This window comes from Centropristis striata, chromosome 1 (assembly GCF_030273125.1).
Source record: "Centropristis striata isolate RG_2023a ecotype Rhode Island chromosome 1, C.striata_1.0, whole genome shotgun sequence".
Lineage (NCBI taxonomy): Eukaryota > Metazoa > Chordata > Actinopteri > Perciformes > Serranidae > Centropristis > Centropristis striata.
In genome coordinates, this window is record NC_081517.1 from 9343345 (window position 1) to 9359623 (window position 16279).

Below are 16279 nucleotides of genomic sequence, written 5' to 3' on the forward strand. Positions count from 1 at the left end.
ACAGAAGGAACTGGATCTGGGGACGGATGTGTCAGAAGGGGGCATTAGGGATTTGAGTGTGTGTGTGTGTGTGTGTGTGTGTGTGTGTGTATGTGTGCGCGTATGTGTGTGTGTGCGTATGTGTGTGTGCGCGTATGTGTGTGTGTGCGCGCGTGTGTGTGTGTGTGTTTCTAGATGTCTCAATACAAGATGTCATGCAGCCACACCAGGCTGTTTGCTCACTTAATTCCCCAGGGTTTTTTACAACCAACCACCATCCAGCTACAGACACAATAATGTCTCTTCTCTTCTTTTCTCTTCTCTTCTCTTCTCTTCTCTTCTCTTCTCTTCTCTTCTCTTCTCTTCTCTTCTCTTCTCTTCTCTTCTCTTCTCTTTAATTATATTCCTTTCTGGACTTCCACCCCCGTACGCATTACTGTAGGAAACAGTTTGCTGCATTGCTGTACAGTATGTCTGCTAGCCCTCTGCATCTCTCCTCTGCTTTTCTTTACTTTCCCTCTAATCCCTCTCTTGAATGATTTATTTGAAGGTTGAAACTGGGTAAACACAATAGGGCTGACACATTCATCTACACCCCCTGACCTCCGCTGCATCTCTCTTTCTCTCTTTGCCCCTCTCTTGTCTTTCTCTTCCCCTGCTTTCTCTCTATACCGTCTCTCTGTGTCTCTCTTTCCTTCCATCCTCTCTCATTCTCTTTCTTTCTGCCTGCACCCCCAGCTCCAGTGTCAGCACTTCTCCTCCCACCATGTTCATGTCGCTGTGCTTTATGAATAAATCGGAGCTCGTTTGACTCCCGTGAGCCCCACAGCTCACCGAGCCACCGCTGCTCTGCACCCTTGGGACCAAAGACACGTTGACAGGCTTTGATTTTTAGATGTGCGATACGCTCATGTGGGGATTAAGTGCATCTGAAGTGTGCCAACCCTAAAATGATTTGTCTTGATGTTTACTGGTAAAAAGTTTTAATTTCTTATTTGTCTACAGGAGTATTTCTTGCCATGTAATAAAGCACCCGAAATAAGTTAAACATCAAATTACTGTTGAAAAGCAACATATCGCCCCCACAGTGTCAGAGTGCAATTCACTTACACAATACTGCTGTCATGAATATGAACAGCTGTATATATGCATACATTATTATATTTCTTATGATCAAAAACTAGTGAGTCGTAGGGTTGTCAAAAGTATCGATACGCAAAAAAGTATCGGTATTAAAACGTCGTATCTGGATACAATACTCATTTTCAGAAGTATCGAGTATCTGAAGCTTTGTTGTCATAGTTGCAGTTTCTTTTTGCACAACTGTTTTTTTATTATAAATATTTTACCTCTGGTTCTGTTAATTTTTACATGTTGCATTTTTCTTGTTAATAAAAATATTTCTGTTAAATTTTGGGGTCTTTGTTTTTATCATTGTGGTATCGAAAATGGTATCGAGTATTGAATATTTTCCTGAGTATCGGTATCGAGTTGAAAATTTTAGTATCGTGACAACCCTAGTGAGTCGTTAACGTTGCGAACATAGCCAAACATCAGGCAAGTATACTTGTAACACAAGATACAACAAACCAGCTAATATTACTCACTATTCCAGCAGCAAGATGATTAGCTTGGCGTCTATCTGTAGCAGAGATTTCGAAAAGCCAGTTCAAGATTTACTCTTCTCTGGCGGCCTCTTGCTCAGTCACTCTCTCCTTTTCTCTTCCATCATCAACATCCTCTCTGCTTCTGGTGTCTCTGGGGTGAGGCTCTTTTCTGTTGCCCGCTGGCTCGGCTCTGTTTCCCACCAGCATCCCCTTCCACTGTGGGCCAGAAAAACCTTCTCCTCCTAGTGGTCCAAAGCTCCCATGTAATCAGTGTAAATATCACTCCCCAGGTGCTCTGAGCTCCCACTACTGCGGCCAGAACTACATGACTAAAGGCAGCAACAGTTAGCAGCAGTAAGCCATTAAAACTGTGTCTGTGTTAGCTCCTTAAAGTCACTTCTTGTGGCAGTTCACAGAGGCACCATTCTCCATTACAAATAATTTGAGATTCATTACTTTATTAATCCCACATTGGGGAAATTCAACCCATCCTTTTTTTTTTTTTACACAATTTTTTTTTTGTCTAAAATGTAAATAAAATAAAACTTGCGAATCCTTTGTGATATTTATTTGAAATCTGTCCAAAAACTGATAACAACTATCTTCTTTTGTAAATATGCACTCTGAATTCTGAATTTGATGCATTCTGTTTTTATTTACATTTCACAAGGCTTCTCAACTGTTTTGGAGTCAGGGTTTGCAAATCAATGTAGTGTCAAAATGATAAATAAATGTCATGTCCGTGCATTCATTTTGAAGATCGTTTGCTAGTTAGCTTAGCATTAAGACTGTTAACAACATGGATGTGTAAAGAGAACTGGGGGCAGCATTGGAGGTGGGGCAGTGTTAATTCCTATGAAAGTTGCTCTGTGGCGCAAGTTTGACTTCTGTGCATAAAACACCCAGCTGAGCCGGCTACTTTCGGTTAAGCGCACCGCTAACTTGAAATTTCTAGGCTAGCTGTGTCTACGCTAAGCTAATCGTCATGTGGCTCCAGCTTTATACTTGATGCTTGAGACATTAAATTACTATCGATTATATTGTCTCACTCTCAATAAGACAGCACCTTTAACAAATTGTTTGAGCTGTATGATTAAAATAGTTCTCTCTCCTCTTGTTTCCCTAGATGCAGATACTTGACAAGTTCCCAATTGAGGGAGGGCAGAAAGACCCAAAGAAGAGGATCATCCCATTTCTCCCAGGTAATAGCCTGCTCCAGAGCTCCAGTTATCTGAACAGGCTCCCATATTAATAATGTATGGCTGGCACTCTCAGGGCGTCAATATGAGCTGGTTACTGATGCCTGCCTGTGCTGCATGTGTGTGCCTGTGTGTGTGTGTGTGTGTGTGTGTGTGTGTGTGTTACTGAGTTACTGCTGACAAGGCGCTCTCTCTGACTTTCAAATCTCAGCTGTGTTTTCATGATGATATAATGTCTGTGTAATCTAGGGGTGCAACTAACGTTTATTTTAATAATTGATTCATCTGTCCATTATTTTTTTTTGATTTATCGATGAATCGGATAAAAAAAAAAAGAAGAAAAAAAGCCTTTATTTCCAACCCTTTATTCCAAAAACAGAAAGACAGTGCAAAAAATTTAACAGGATTTATTGAAGTTGTTCTCTACACCACACTCACAGACGCACAAACTCGCAGGTCAGCTTAAGATGACCAAGTGCTAAAAAATAACTTGAATGAAATTAAAAAGTACAACACACACAAATATATTTGCCAACAATAACCGATATGGGACAAAGCCCAGAACATATACATGACAACAGATTGAAAAATCGATGGGCCAAAAAAGGCGAGTGAATAAAAACGTGTCTTTAGTCTTGCAAACTATACCACCCCTGCTTTACTACTGATATTAACAAGCTAACGCTAGCTTGTCATCCTTGTCAAGCTGAATCACGAGTAAACACCAGCACCAGAAGAGCTACTGGAGGGACGTTACGTTCTTCACTTTAAAATGGAACAAAAGTAGGATTCTGTAGTGACTTACCCTGCTGTTGAACTCCTTCCTTCTCATCAAGGACTCCAACATGTTTCCGTTTTTTACATGTTGAAACATCACCGTGGTGCTCCCATGCCAAGTCATCTTGTTTTTGAATATTTTGCAATTAACACACCTTTTCTGTTTGTTTATTGTGAAATATTCCCACACCTTGGATGACTTAGTCTTACTGTCTCCGCCATGTCGCAGAGCAACGTTACTCCGTCTGGTCTTTCCTTCTTTCCGTCTCTCCAATGCTCTTTCCTTTTTTGTTTTTGCTCCGCGCTCAACTCAACTTTTTTGTTTTTTATATGCAAACATCTCTGTGACTTATTGAGTGGCGTTATAATCGCGCGACACAACAAATCGGTAATGAAATTCGTTGCAAAAACTTTTAATAATCGAATTTTATCGAATTTTATCGAATTTTATCGAATTTTATCGATTCGTTGTTGCAGCCAAAGTGTAATCCTTATATGGTTTTTAGGAATTTGTGTGTTTGTGTTTTTCTTACTAAGGTGATGAATGCATTTAATCATTTGATTTGATGCACATACAATGCAGTATGTGTGTGTCCTGGTATTGATTTGAGTCAGGCCTCACATGCTTGTCTCTCCTGCTGTAAGTCGTTGGCTGACATTCAGGCTCATGGCGACCTACAGTGTGGCAGTGATCGATGAGGGTGTTTGTGGCAGTTCAGTGTCTGGGGCAGAAGGGCTGACAGTGATTCTGCTAATCACACTGATGTATTGTGTGTGAGAGTGTGAGTCTGTGTACACTTGTATGTTTGTACATTCATTTGGGAGTCTGTTTAGTGCAGTTTATTGTGTTAAATGCTCTTTTTGAGGCCTGTGGCCAACACATGGTCCCAGCATCTCCCTCTCCCCTCAAGCCCTCCTCCTCTTTTGAGTCTCTCTCTCTTGCTGACACACTCACAAACATAACCAATTTGGAAACCAACTAAACATCCACCTACGTCTTGTCTATGAAGCCAGTGGCGCCAGATACAACATTACTGACAGTTGCTTATTGCGTTTGGTTGACAATAAACGCCTCTTCTCTGTAACTGTATGATACTTACACCATGGGCTGGGTGTACTCGACTCTGATTGGCTGAAGAGTGTCTATTAATTTTTTATATACACCTATGTTACTCCTCAAGTAGTTCCAGTTAAACAGTGTGTTCACTCTTCCAAAAGCAATGTGATTCCAGTTTCTAAGATAGCCTATATATTTTCTGGCCTATAAAACTCGGCATCAGCCGGCCCCAAACTTGGCGACTTTAGATAATAATTAAATGAAATAATTAAATGAAAAAAAGCTGCATATAGTATCCCAACAGTGAGTGAATCATCCTTACCACAAAATGACACTCATAATACTCAAGCTGCTAGAAGTAGCCTTCACTCTGGACTGTAATGTAAGTGTTAAAATAAAGTGGTTTAACTAAAAAGTGTCCGGTGGTGATGGTTATCTCATGAAAACGTGAGTGAGGGCTATGTTTGTTAAAAAAAAACGTTAGTAACGTTAACTGAGTTTATGTGCATTTACTAGCCATTACAGCAAGGCTAATTCAGGCTGCGCATGATAGTACAATTCATAATTTTCTTCGTCAATTTTTAAAAATTGTTTTGGGACAATGACATGGCTGACTGGCCAACTAGACTTGTTATAAACTATCCTGGCCGATAACATTTACTGTTTGTCCACTGTAGGCAATGTTTTTGACTTTGAATCTTGCTAGCATAACATTAGCTGTCTGGCCAACAGCTGAGCCGAAGGGTTCAATCAGCTGAGTGGACTAGTTTTTACTTCATGGGATTGTATGGATTGTTTTGGCTATTAGTCAAACTGTCAGGTGTTGCCAGGGAAACGAGCTGTTTTTTAAAAACTTTATATTTGGACAGCAAAACTTGTGGAAATATAAATGAATGGTCTTACTTTTTTTTTTCTTTGGCATGTGACCTTGTTATAAGTGGGGTAATGCCCTTCGAGGTGTCCATAATCAGGGATTAATGGACATTGCAGCAACAACCGCCCATTCTGGACTTCACGTCTTCTGTTAATTCCTGATAATGGACACCTCGTTGGACATTAACCCTTTCTAGAATTCAATAAACTACAGGACAGAGATAAAGTGGGCTATTAACTAAAAACATTGCTGTTCACACTTGGACCCAAGTTCTTCTTTTTGTGCTGACAAAAAATAGTACATAGCACCACCAGAGTATTGAACTGTCAAGTCTTGTATGATTAACTGTTCAGATTGTTAGTCTTGTTTACTTATCATTTGATCAGGATGCTTCCTGATTTGAATGGAAAAAAAAGAAGCCAATTTTCTATTATTTTATTTCACCAAAAACTTTTATACTGCTTCTTCATTTGTACATTTGAGAAATGTGGCTACCTTTGTTCAAGGAAAAAAGGGTTTTCTAAGAAACATGTTACTTTAAAGCAAGGTATATTAGGCAACATTGATATCTGGCTACATTTTTAAGGAAAATGCCTTAGATATTTAAATATTATTATATTTTAATATTTGCTGTTTTTCTATGTGTTTTACAATTGTAAACTGAATATATTTTGTGACAGTTGGTCATAAAACACAAGCTGCAGCTTCATAAAATCATGACGAGCACTTTTAGTTGGGACTGACATACTCAGTCCCAAGTAAAAGTCATGCATTCAAAATGTTACATAAGTAAAGGTACAGACATCAAAATATACATAGAGTACAACAATCATTTATTTTGGGAATATACTTAGTATTATGAATCTGAAGTAACTAGTAATGAAGGGTATCAAATGTTGAAAAAAGTACAACTTGCCTGAATTATAGTGGAGTTGAAGTTTAAAGTCGCAAAAAATGGAAATACTCAAGTTCCTTTAACACTGTACAAGTGCAGTACTTGAGTTAATTTACTTTGGTTAGTTTGGACCTTCGGTCACCACCAGTGTCTTGTGTGTGTCTTCATTTAAATGAAAGCAGCGCACAACATGGTAACATGTTGCTTGAAATCTTCAGAATTCAGCAGGTCATTTGAGGCAGACCTGTACCAGTCAGAAAGCAGTGATTGTGTTTTTTTTTTAAAAAAACCTAATATTTATCATATTGCATTAGTACAGTCCTTAAATAGTACATCCAAATAAGCTGATTATGCAAGAAACAGTCATCATTTTACGCTTGTGAAACAGAATGCAGTGCATACACTTGGATTGTAGGGGGTTGGGCTCGTTGGTGGTTAGATTTCTATGTCCCCCCTGAGATGGATGAAAGGAGGGCCTGAAATGTATGACCCATGTGTGTATAAATCCTATTTGTTATTTTGAAAGCCATGTCACAGGCAGAGGTCATGAATCCATAGGGGGACAGCTGGGGCCTTGAGTGTGGGATTGAGATTGCTTTGGTTAGAACGATCACAACCGTACATTACTGACATCTGCTGCTCAGCTCGGGTATTACAACATGGAGCAGTCAGCAGCACGACTAAACCCTGTTACAGCTGTTGTATTTTTAGGAACGGCTGTATGTGTCAAACTTGTCTTTTTTGTTTGCTATCTCCTCTTCCTTTCCATCTACCATCACACTCTGCCTCTGTTTTCCTTCACCTCTGTCTGATCCTTTTTTCTTTCTCCTTTTCCTCCCCTCCAGGCAAAATCCTGTTCCGGAGGAGTCATGTGCGAGACGTGGCCATGAAGCGGCTGCGTTTCATCGACGACTACTGCAGGGTAAAGAGGCCTTACAGTAAACATCCGTCAGTTCCCCAACTGACTCTGGGGAATGTCCCCCAGACTGTAAGGGGTCAAAGGTCACGGCCCATATCAACCTTTCACATACTTAAAAAAAAGACACATCAGACACACAATTGTGGACATGGAAAAGTTTCCTCTGAGCTGAGCTATTCTGAGAAATCTAAAAAGTCTCTAACGTGCTCTGACAGTTTTCTGAGGCAATGGAGGACTCAGCTTGGTGGGGAAATGTTATAATCTTTCCCTACTACAGTGGAAGGGTTTGTTTATTTTCATGTGTGCCACAGTCAGAGTAGCGGGGTGACCTACTTGTGCATCAAACTTCTCAGACACTGCACTACATGAGACAGACTTTGAGCTGCTACATTATTTCAAAGTCACACTCACTAACGACCTTATCCCCTTATTTGATACACTTTGGAAAGAGAGTTCTCCTCCAAATTAACACCCCCTTCCCAAAGGAAAAAAGAAACCTTGAAAGCAATGGCCTTTCGTCATTCAAGGGAGGCTTGCCTTATCACTTCCTGTTCTCTCCCTTATTAGTTTTTTCTAATTTATGCCGGATTCAGATTCTTTCCTCAGTCATGCCCTCCCCACTTCCTTCCTTCCCCTTGGCACAAAGCCACACCAGCAGTAAAATCAAATTTGTGATTGTCTCTATACACACAATTAGGGAGCAGTATTGTTGGCCTGCATTAGGAAAGGTTAGCCACAGTATCAGCTCAGTAATTGGGACCAAAAGAAGTCTAAAAACCAAAAGCAATTACACACATCTGAAATGAACCTGATCCTTAGCTCAGCACAGGCAAAAGCTTCCTCATTACCCAAATAACCTGGAGCGCTCTAATGTTTACAGTTGCTATGGCGAGCCTGTTTTTTGCCCAGTATTGGAGTGTGCCGCACTGTTTACTTCCTCCATCCTGTTTATGAGGCAAACAACAGAGAGGAAGAGTAATTATCCAGCATTCTCAAAGGATCTGCTCTCTGGAGATTGCAGGATGCTGAGTCCAGCCAGCTGTGGGTGCACAGTGAGATACGGTCTCTTCAATCACAACCACAAGGCTCTTTACATAATATAGGATCCTATGAATGAAATATGAAGGTAGCTCAGACTGCACCGATTTAAATAAAAGGTCTATGATGTACATGTGTCGGAGCATACCTTCACGGTCAAGAACCTTGGTACTGTACATAAACTGTCCTTTGGTTGGAGCTGGTCTGATCATTAAATATGGATGGTGAGTCAGACATATGATCCTCTCTTTGACTGTGTGTGTCTTTGTCAATGAACATACAGTGGGGGAGGAAGGATGGTTGATTACGTTTTGGTCGACATATTACCAAGTACCTGCACACTGAGAGCCGTTATTTTTTCAAAAAAGCTAAGTCTGCATGATTGAGCTTAATCATATGGTACCATGCCATTGTTCGGACATCCCATTGGTCTGGCAGCCCAACAATCCGAAGAAGTTATCTTTCGCCAGACCCATAGGTCGGACTAATGAATAATGAGCAGTCCACAGTTATGTTGAGGTTTATCATACATCATTATTACACTACATTAACCAAGCGCTAACTATAACACAGCCTGTCTTCTCATGCTGACTATTGTTACAGGCTACTCAGGGTGAGAGCTACAAAAAATATGAAGATTCTGAATTATTGTAGTGATGTGGCTAGACAGGCTACACATCCCACTTACCTCACGCATTAAAATCATAGACTGTATAAAAGATTAAAACCCGAAAGGACGCTGTAAAATCACTATTGTCATATCCCGGGGAAGCATCTTATTTTTTTTCCTGATAATGCTATCATTAACTAGCCTGGGTTTACCCAGACTGCCTTGCACGCTCGAATTTAATTTCGAACCTCCAGGCGGTCTGGCAACCAGGAAGGTTTCTTAGCCCTGTTTTAGGGATCCAATCACAGAGCGGGGAGGGACGGCAAGACGATGACGCGTACCACTCGGCACTTGGAAGCTTGTAGTTTTCCGGATCCAACATGGCTGCTGCAGACTCTCTTTAGCTGTAGATGGTGTTTTAAATAGTTTAGAGCGAAAGTTGAAAGGCGAAAGGTCTCTCGGCGGCTCTGCTGTCCCCCGGCTTGTAGCGAGATCACCGGTAGCGCCGGCTCGTATTGCCGAGCCGGCGGTCTGGCCGGTGATTAGCACCGAGCCGGCGAGACCGCCGGTCACCGCCGGTGATCTGGCTACAAGCCGGGGGACAGCGGAGCCGCCGAGAGACCCGCAGCAGCTTGTTTATTGCCCATAAAATCAGTGGATGTGTGTGGCTGAATGACATGAGGGGGAATAAAGCGTGAAAATAAATAATCTTGCAGAAAGCGAGAACTGGAGAAGCAACGCAGCAAGCAACACTCTCTCACGGACACACACACAACAAACATTAATTTCTGTAGCTCTACTACGTCATCTGGTATAACTGATCTAAAGAGCTACCTACAGACGCTTTTGATAGACATTCTAAGCGCCCAATAAACGGCTCCGGAGGATCGTAAACCACACCTCCTCTACGGAGAAAAGCATTGTAGGTGTCCAGACCAAATCTCAAATGAGATTTGGTCTGGTGTTAGCCAGGCTAATCATTAACACCAAATAGCCTATGTGTTGGAATTTTTAGGAGAGCTAGCTAGCTGTTCACTGTTAGCAGCATCCTTTGGTGCGTTGGCCAACAGATAAGCTAAAAGAACTAATAGATAAGGGAGTTGATAGAGCTAACAGCTAACTAAGCTAATAAAGCGAATGGAGGTAACAGCTAACTAAGCTAATAGAGCTAACAGCTAATGCAGCTATATACATAGCATGAATGAGAGTTTCTGTGCTGGTTTAGAGGTGACGTCAGCGATTATAATCCACATACTTATGCCGAGTGCAGAAAATATTTCCTCATGTACCACTAGCTGTCTGTTCTGTGTGTGTGCTGAAAAACAGAGACGCTCAGTTGGACTGAATCACGCAGAACTATTCCTGCTATACTCCCTCTGTCCTCACCCACAAGGAACTAAGCTATGCCATGATAGTAATGAGACATAAATAACATGATAATAGCTTGCCAGCTTGGTATAACTATATTTATTTGTTTGGGTGTTAAGTTCAATTATCGACAGTCCCTCTCTAGAATTGCTGACTCCACCTTAACATGACAACACGACACATTTACAATAGTACTGAAGTATGTTAGCTGAGTTTGATTTTTATCAACAACTTTATGGTGTTTTTATTACATGCATAAATAAATATATGATTTGGGGACGGTTTACATTTACTTTGGGTGGTTAAAGTTAGCCTGGAGCCCTGATACATCACTTGGAATGCATATCTCCAGAAAACCTATCAATGTAGAGAAATGAAACAGCTGCATTTTTTGTTTACAGCCCTGCCTCTTAGGGGCAGTGGCACAAGCTGTCAATACCTTGACAAATGCCACCTTATACAACTGTTGTGCTTGCAAATGTTGGCTTTTCTACAGACATAAATCAATTAGCATTAATTTGGTATGTTCCTGATGCATGATAATTGTAATTCCAGTGTTCTGCCTCACAGCTCTGTTCTGAAAAAAGGCCATATATCTCTGGCTTCAACTCTTTTCTTCACCAAAAAGCTGTTCAAGCTGTTTCAATCAAAACAATTTGTCAAAAGAGGTTAAAATGCTCCGTAAGGTTAAAGGGGAACCACAGAGTGTGGTGATAATTGTCACACCATTGATTATTGCAGCTTAAGGATACTTGAAAATGAAATAACTATAGATCATGATTGATCAATCACCTGTAGGCTGCTGCCTCTTTAACTCTCTGTCTCTCTCTCTCTCTCCTTAGGCGCTGGTGCGACTCCCCCCTCAGATCTCTCAGAGTGAGGAGGTGCTGCGCTTCTTTGAGACAAAAGCAGAGGACGTCAACCCCCCAGTGGAGTGAGTGTCACATTCTGCACTATGCATACACCAAATACATTTACATACATGTGTGTAGACTAATCCAACATTCATTTATGTTTCAATCTCTTAAGAGATACACCATCTCTGTGGTGCTGCAGTCAGACTGTGAACTGTATTCAGTTCAGTTTCAGGTGAAAAGTTGGGCTGCAACTAATGGTTAATATCGATTAATCTGCAAATTATTTTCTTGATTAGTGGGTATTAATTTAAACTATAATATGTCATAATGTAGAGAAAAATGTTCATTCCAGTTTCTCAAAAGTCCAAAGTGATCTTCGTCTTTAAATGTCCTAGTATGAAAAAAAATACTTGAATGATTATTCGATCATAAAAGATCATCAATAAAGCAGATTTAGAATGTGCCACAACATAATAATGGCTTCTTTATGGTTCGTTCACTGCCTATAACCTGGATTAGTCTGTACAGACACAGATGAATGCCCATGGCCATGTAAACTTGCTCAGAGTAATTACAGGCACGTGTAAACATGATGTTGGTGATTTGGTAATCTCTTTGTTAAATGATAATATTTCTAACAATAGCCCCCATGCTAATACACCTGTGTATCATGTGCTTCATGTTATGAATTTCATATTTTACATGTCATTGTTGCACACATTGCCCAAAAAACACAGCATGATTGTACAGCGGCTAAGCTCATTACCTCTGTCTGTTCCCCCGTTCTAGTCTATTCCCAAATCAGCTCTTTCTCTCTGAGTTCGTTAAAACCTCCTACAAGGCCAGGCAGAAGGGTGGTGAGGGGCACAGAGAAAGAGAGAGAGAGGATTTGATGGATGTGAGAGTGGGAGGAGGAGAATGACTTGTTTCATAGCGGGAGATAGCCCCTTTGGGTAGTTTTTAATTAGAGAACACACTCTCCTCTCCAAACCTCAAATGCCAGTATCGCACTATTCATTTGTAATGTGTTCCTGTATGCACTGAGACAGCTGCACCCGAGGCGCTGCAACCGAGTACTCTTGTTAGACCGAGGCTATGTCTTTTTTTGTGTTTTAATTACTTTTTTTTTTATCTCTCCCCCTCTGCTGTCAATCTGTTCATAAAAGTTTTGTCCTTACCTTTCTCTTTTACATGAGAGGAAAGAAGCGAAGCAGGCAGGATTTAGTGACCTCTGCCTGCCAGTGCTTTTCAGCTCAGAGTAATGTGGTGTCTCCCTGTCGCCCTTCCTCTTCTAAATCTTTATATCTAACCCAGCCTCATAAATACAAGTATGTTTAATTGATGTGACTGCTCAAGGTTACAAACTCCAATGCAATCATTCTTTCATCAACAGCTTTCCTTTCCTCACTGTACCAGCTTTCCATCTTGCCTGCATTCTCATCTCTCTGTTACTGTCGTTCTGTCTATCCTCCTGCCTCTCATTTGACTTATGCCCCTCATCTCTTCCAATGATCTCTCCAGGAGCAACATTCTCTCTGCTCATTCTCTTGCTCTGTCCTGTATGTGTCAGTGTATTTTGGTACATGAAAAAATGCCATTAATCTTGTTGTCAGGAGTTGTGGGAGATGAAGCCATAGATGTGTGTACGTGTCTCACACAGTCTGTTGGCCACCATCTGTCATATCCGTAGTGGTGCAAAGACAAATTTCAGAGATTGAATTTAATCCACTTGAAATAACCAGATGTTTTTGCAAGAGTTGCTTACCACAGAAGTTCAGAAAGGGAATTTAAGTATTCAGTCAGAAAAGTTCTCACGACCAAGAGACACAGCCAAACCGACAGATCATGCTAAAGAATGCATGTAAATGGAAAATAAAATACTTCCCAGAACTGACCCTTGAGGAACTCCTCATTTCTAATCATTGTGTACACACAAAAAGGGCATGCAATGTGAGTATGCCACTTTTTAAGCATAAATTAGACAACGACATGTGCCTAATTCACAGAAGCTCTTACTTTTTCTTACATTATGGAGACAGGGGAAATTGGTGAACAGTGGTCACGTTAACCGAATACCTTCCATCATTGATTTTGAATAATGACGTAAAATGCTGAAAGCCGTCCATTATTTTGACGGATTAGAAAACTGGGGTGACCAACCATAATTACCCTGTCCAGCAGGTGCCTTATTGTTCGGCTGGCTTCAGCTAACACATTGGTCAGCTCTGAGTCGGAGCACTATTTATTTATATTTATTATGATAAAATGAAAAAATGCTATTAAATATTTCTTATAAAAAAATGTAAATGAGGGATAATAATAGATTATGACAGAATTTTCGTGAACCTTAAAATGACGGAAAAGTCTAACACAACCTCTAGTGGTGAACTGAAATATATTGTAGAAATTGAATGAGAATGAGAGGCATTATTCTATGTATAAGGATACCTGTCATACACACGTATCAAATGTTAATTATATATCCATCTTAGTATAAACAGTGTTATATCATGTCAGTGTTATTTGTGCTTGTGAGCCATAACTATTCCATGAGCAGTTTATAAATCTGAAATATATAAGCTAATTCAAATCTAAAATTAAAGTGGGCCTAATATTTAATCAGGGCTGTCTCATGCAGATAGTACATCTACAAAAAACAAACGTTTATCAGTTTGAATGAAAAACACATTGTCTATGTACAGTTTTCAATTGAATATATGTCAAAAAGGATTATCAAATGATCATATTCTGTTTTTTTCATGCTTTAGACCATACCCTGACTTTTTTCGAATCAAGGTTTAGAAATCACATCAAATAGCATTGAAAATTACAGAACAAAACATCAACGTTTTCAGAAATATCTTCTACTACTGTGCAGATATTAAGTACAATTTTAGTTTTAAATTGTTAACTAAACCAACATAATAAATAGATTGTTTTCACCTATCAAACTTCCATCTTTAAATGATATCCCATGGTGGGGGAGACCTCTGATTGTAGCTATCATTATAGTGAGGTGTGAAGCAATCAATCTGATTGCTTTACACATATAAATACTGCACTGACACTTGTGCGTAATGCTGTATAATGGAAGCACTGTCAGTTGTTACAATGATTCACCATAAAGAACCGTTGATCAAAAGGCTCATTTCTATGCATAATCGTTCAGGCAGTGCTTTGCATTGGCCATTTATAGTTGAATGTGGGCATGTTAAAAGCAGAAGAAATATGCACATTTTCAGGTTGATTTGGGATTTATAAAAGACAATTGTGCACCAGCAGCCATATGCATGCTTTTATAAATTAAAATGTTTTTGATGTGCAAACATTTAGTGTGATTTCTATGTAGAGTTTCATAAGTACAATCACATCTTTTGTCAGCAAGGGATACAAAGAACTTGTGAGGAGGAACCCACCACAGATTCAAACCCACAACCAACAACCAATTTAAGCAGCACTTAAATCCAGAAGAACTAAACTGCAACTTTTGTACTGCAACAAGGTTATTTGTGACTCTGACGAGAAAAACGTATCATATAAGTCCATTTTCTCTACAGATACTAAAACATAATTGCAGACAACTTTGCAGACATTCTTCTGCTTTTTAACTTTTTAAATGTTTGACACATCGCCAAAAGGTGATAATAATATGATATTGAATAATCTGAATATTCTGAACACCAAAAGTATGTATTCATCTCCGTTCATGTCTTTCCGCTTACACTGAATAATAGGGCATGATTTTGATGAGTCGACACCATTTGCTAGCAAGCATTAATTAGGAAAAAGTTTAATGACATTAAACTCATCTCACTTTTAACCTCCGTTTCTGAAAGCTTTGGGAATCTACTAATAAGTGTTAAAAGTATACTCAACAAAATCAACTCTTCTTAAAGGTCCAATATTCTAAACGGTGAGATGGTAATGCCCATTTTGATTATAAAGGTAAAGGTCTAGGTGCTGGGGTTAGGTGGTATCCAAGTATTACCGTAGCCTATAGGGTATTAAGGAATCCCGATACAGACACTCGTCTTTGCCGGTGAGATACTGTATTGAGGCAATGCACTGTAATGTATAGCATGTGCCACCAGAGGTTGGTCTGTACTGGAGGAACGACTAATTTCTAAATTAGCGCCTATTGTTTTTCCACGCCACTTTAGATAAAACCATGCCAGACAAATGCCTCGATGCAGTGTTGATGACCAGTTCGCTGTGAGCTTGTTTGTCTCCAGAGCTGCTATCTGTTCCCCACCTTGGAAGCAGCCTACTAGCAGCAGAGAGTCGAGGGGCCCTCATGCTCATCACTGCTCCTGATGTCAGGCTCATTTTTGGTTACCACTGTAGCATAAAAGCTAGCTAACTAGCTGATGGCTGACTAGTTAGATATATTGCTAATTCCACAATAATCTTGATAATACCTCATACTACCCTGGTTATATAAAATGACCCAAACATCTGCCGATTGCAATGTGCTTTTTCAGTGTTGTGCCAAGAGTGTATAGATCAAACATTAGATTTTAGTCATTTAGTGGTTGGCTTATTAGCTAGCTAGCTTGCTCATTCTACCATGCTGTCATGCTGGATGAAGTATCAAAATGCTTACAGCCTGTATTAAAAAAAGATGCCTTTAAACGAGCTGTCAGGACTTCTGTGAGGTTGTGATGTCACAACTATACTATATATAGGTAGAAAGTGCTGTTATAGTCATTCCCTGGCTGCAATGGCGGTGCAGAGACTTTAGCTGTGTTTCTATTAAAGTTGAAAATTTTGAAGCAAATTTTTTGAATTGTTGCATTAAAGAAAATGGAAAAATTACAGACGTTTGCATCAATTGGTTTAGAGCAAATTAATAAAGCTGCATAAACGTACTTTGGTCAGAAGATGGCAGTGTAATGTATTGCTTTAGGCAAATCTGTCAGTAAACAGCAGAAGAAGTAGAGATTGCGCAACAGAGAAAAAACAACATAAAAAAAGAAGCTGCTTATTGGACAATTTTTACAAAAATGGAGAGAAGTCTTTAATAGGTTCAATTGATTCAATTGATCAACTTGTTCTTTCATGTCAGCTCGTCTTGAAACAGCTCATCACCACTAGTATTT

At 39.8% G+C, this 16279-nt stretch overlaps 1 protein-coding gene across 5 annotated transcripts in view; it reads left to right on the forward strand.

Moving 5' to 3' along the window:
• Nucleotides 1-16279, forward strand: part of sh3pxd2aa (SH3 and PX domains 2Aa) — a 144498-nt gene that overhangs the window by 38062 nt on the left and 90157 nt on the right. For all 5 annotated transcript variants that reach the window (XM_059329820.1, XM_059329827.1, XM_059329834.1 and 2 more), the window contains exons 3-5: nucleotides 2713-2788; nucleotides 7234-7310; nucleotides 11166-11257. In XM_059329820.1, coding sequence (XP_059185803.1) covers nucleotides 2713-2788; nucleotides 7234-7310; nucleotides 11166-11257 — 245 coding nt within the window. The remainder of the gene's footprint in view (nucleotides 1-2712; nucleotides 2789-7233; nucleotides 7311-11165; nucleotides 11258-16279) is intronic.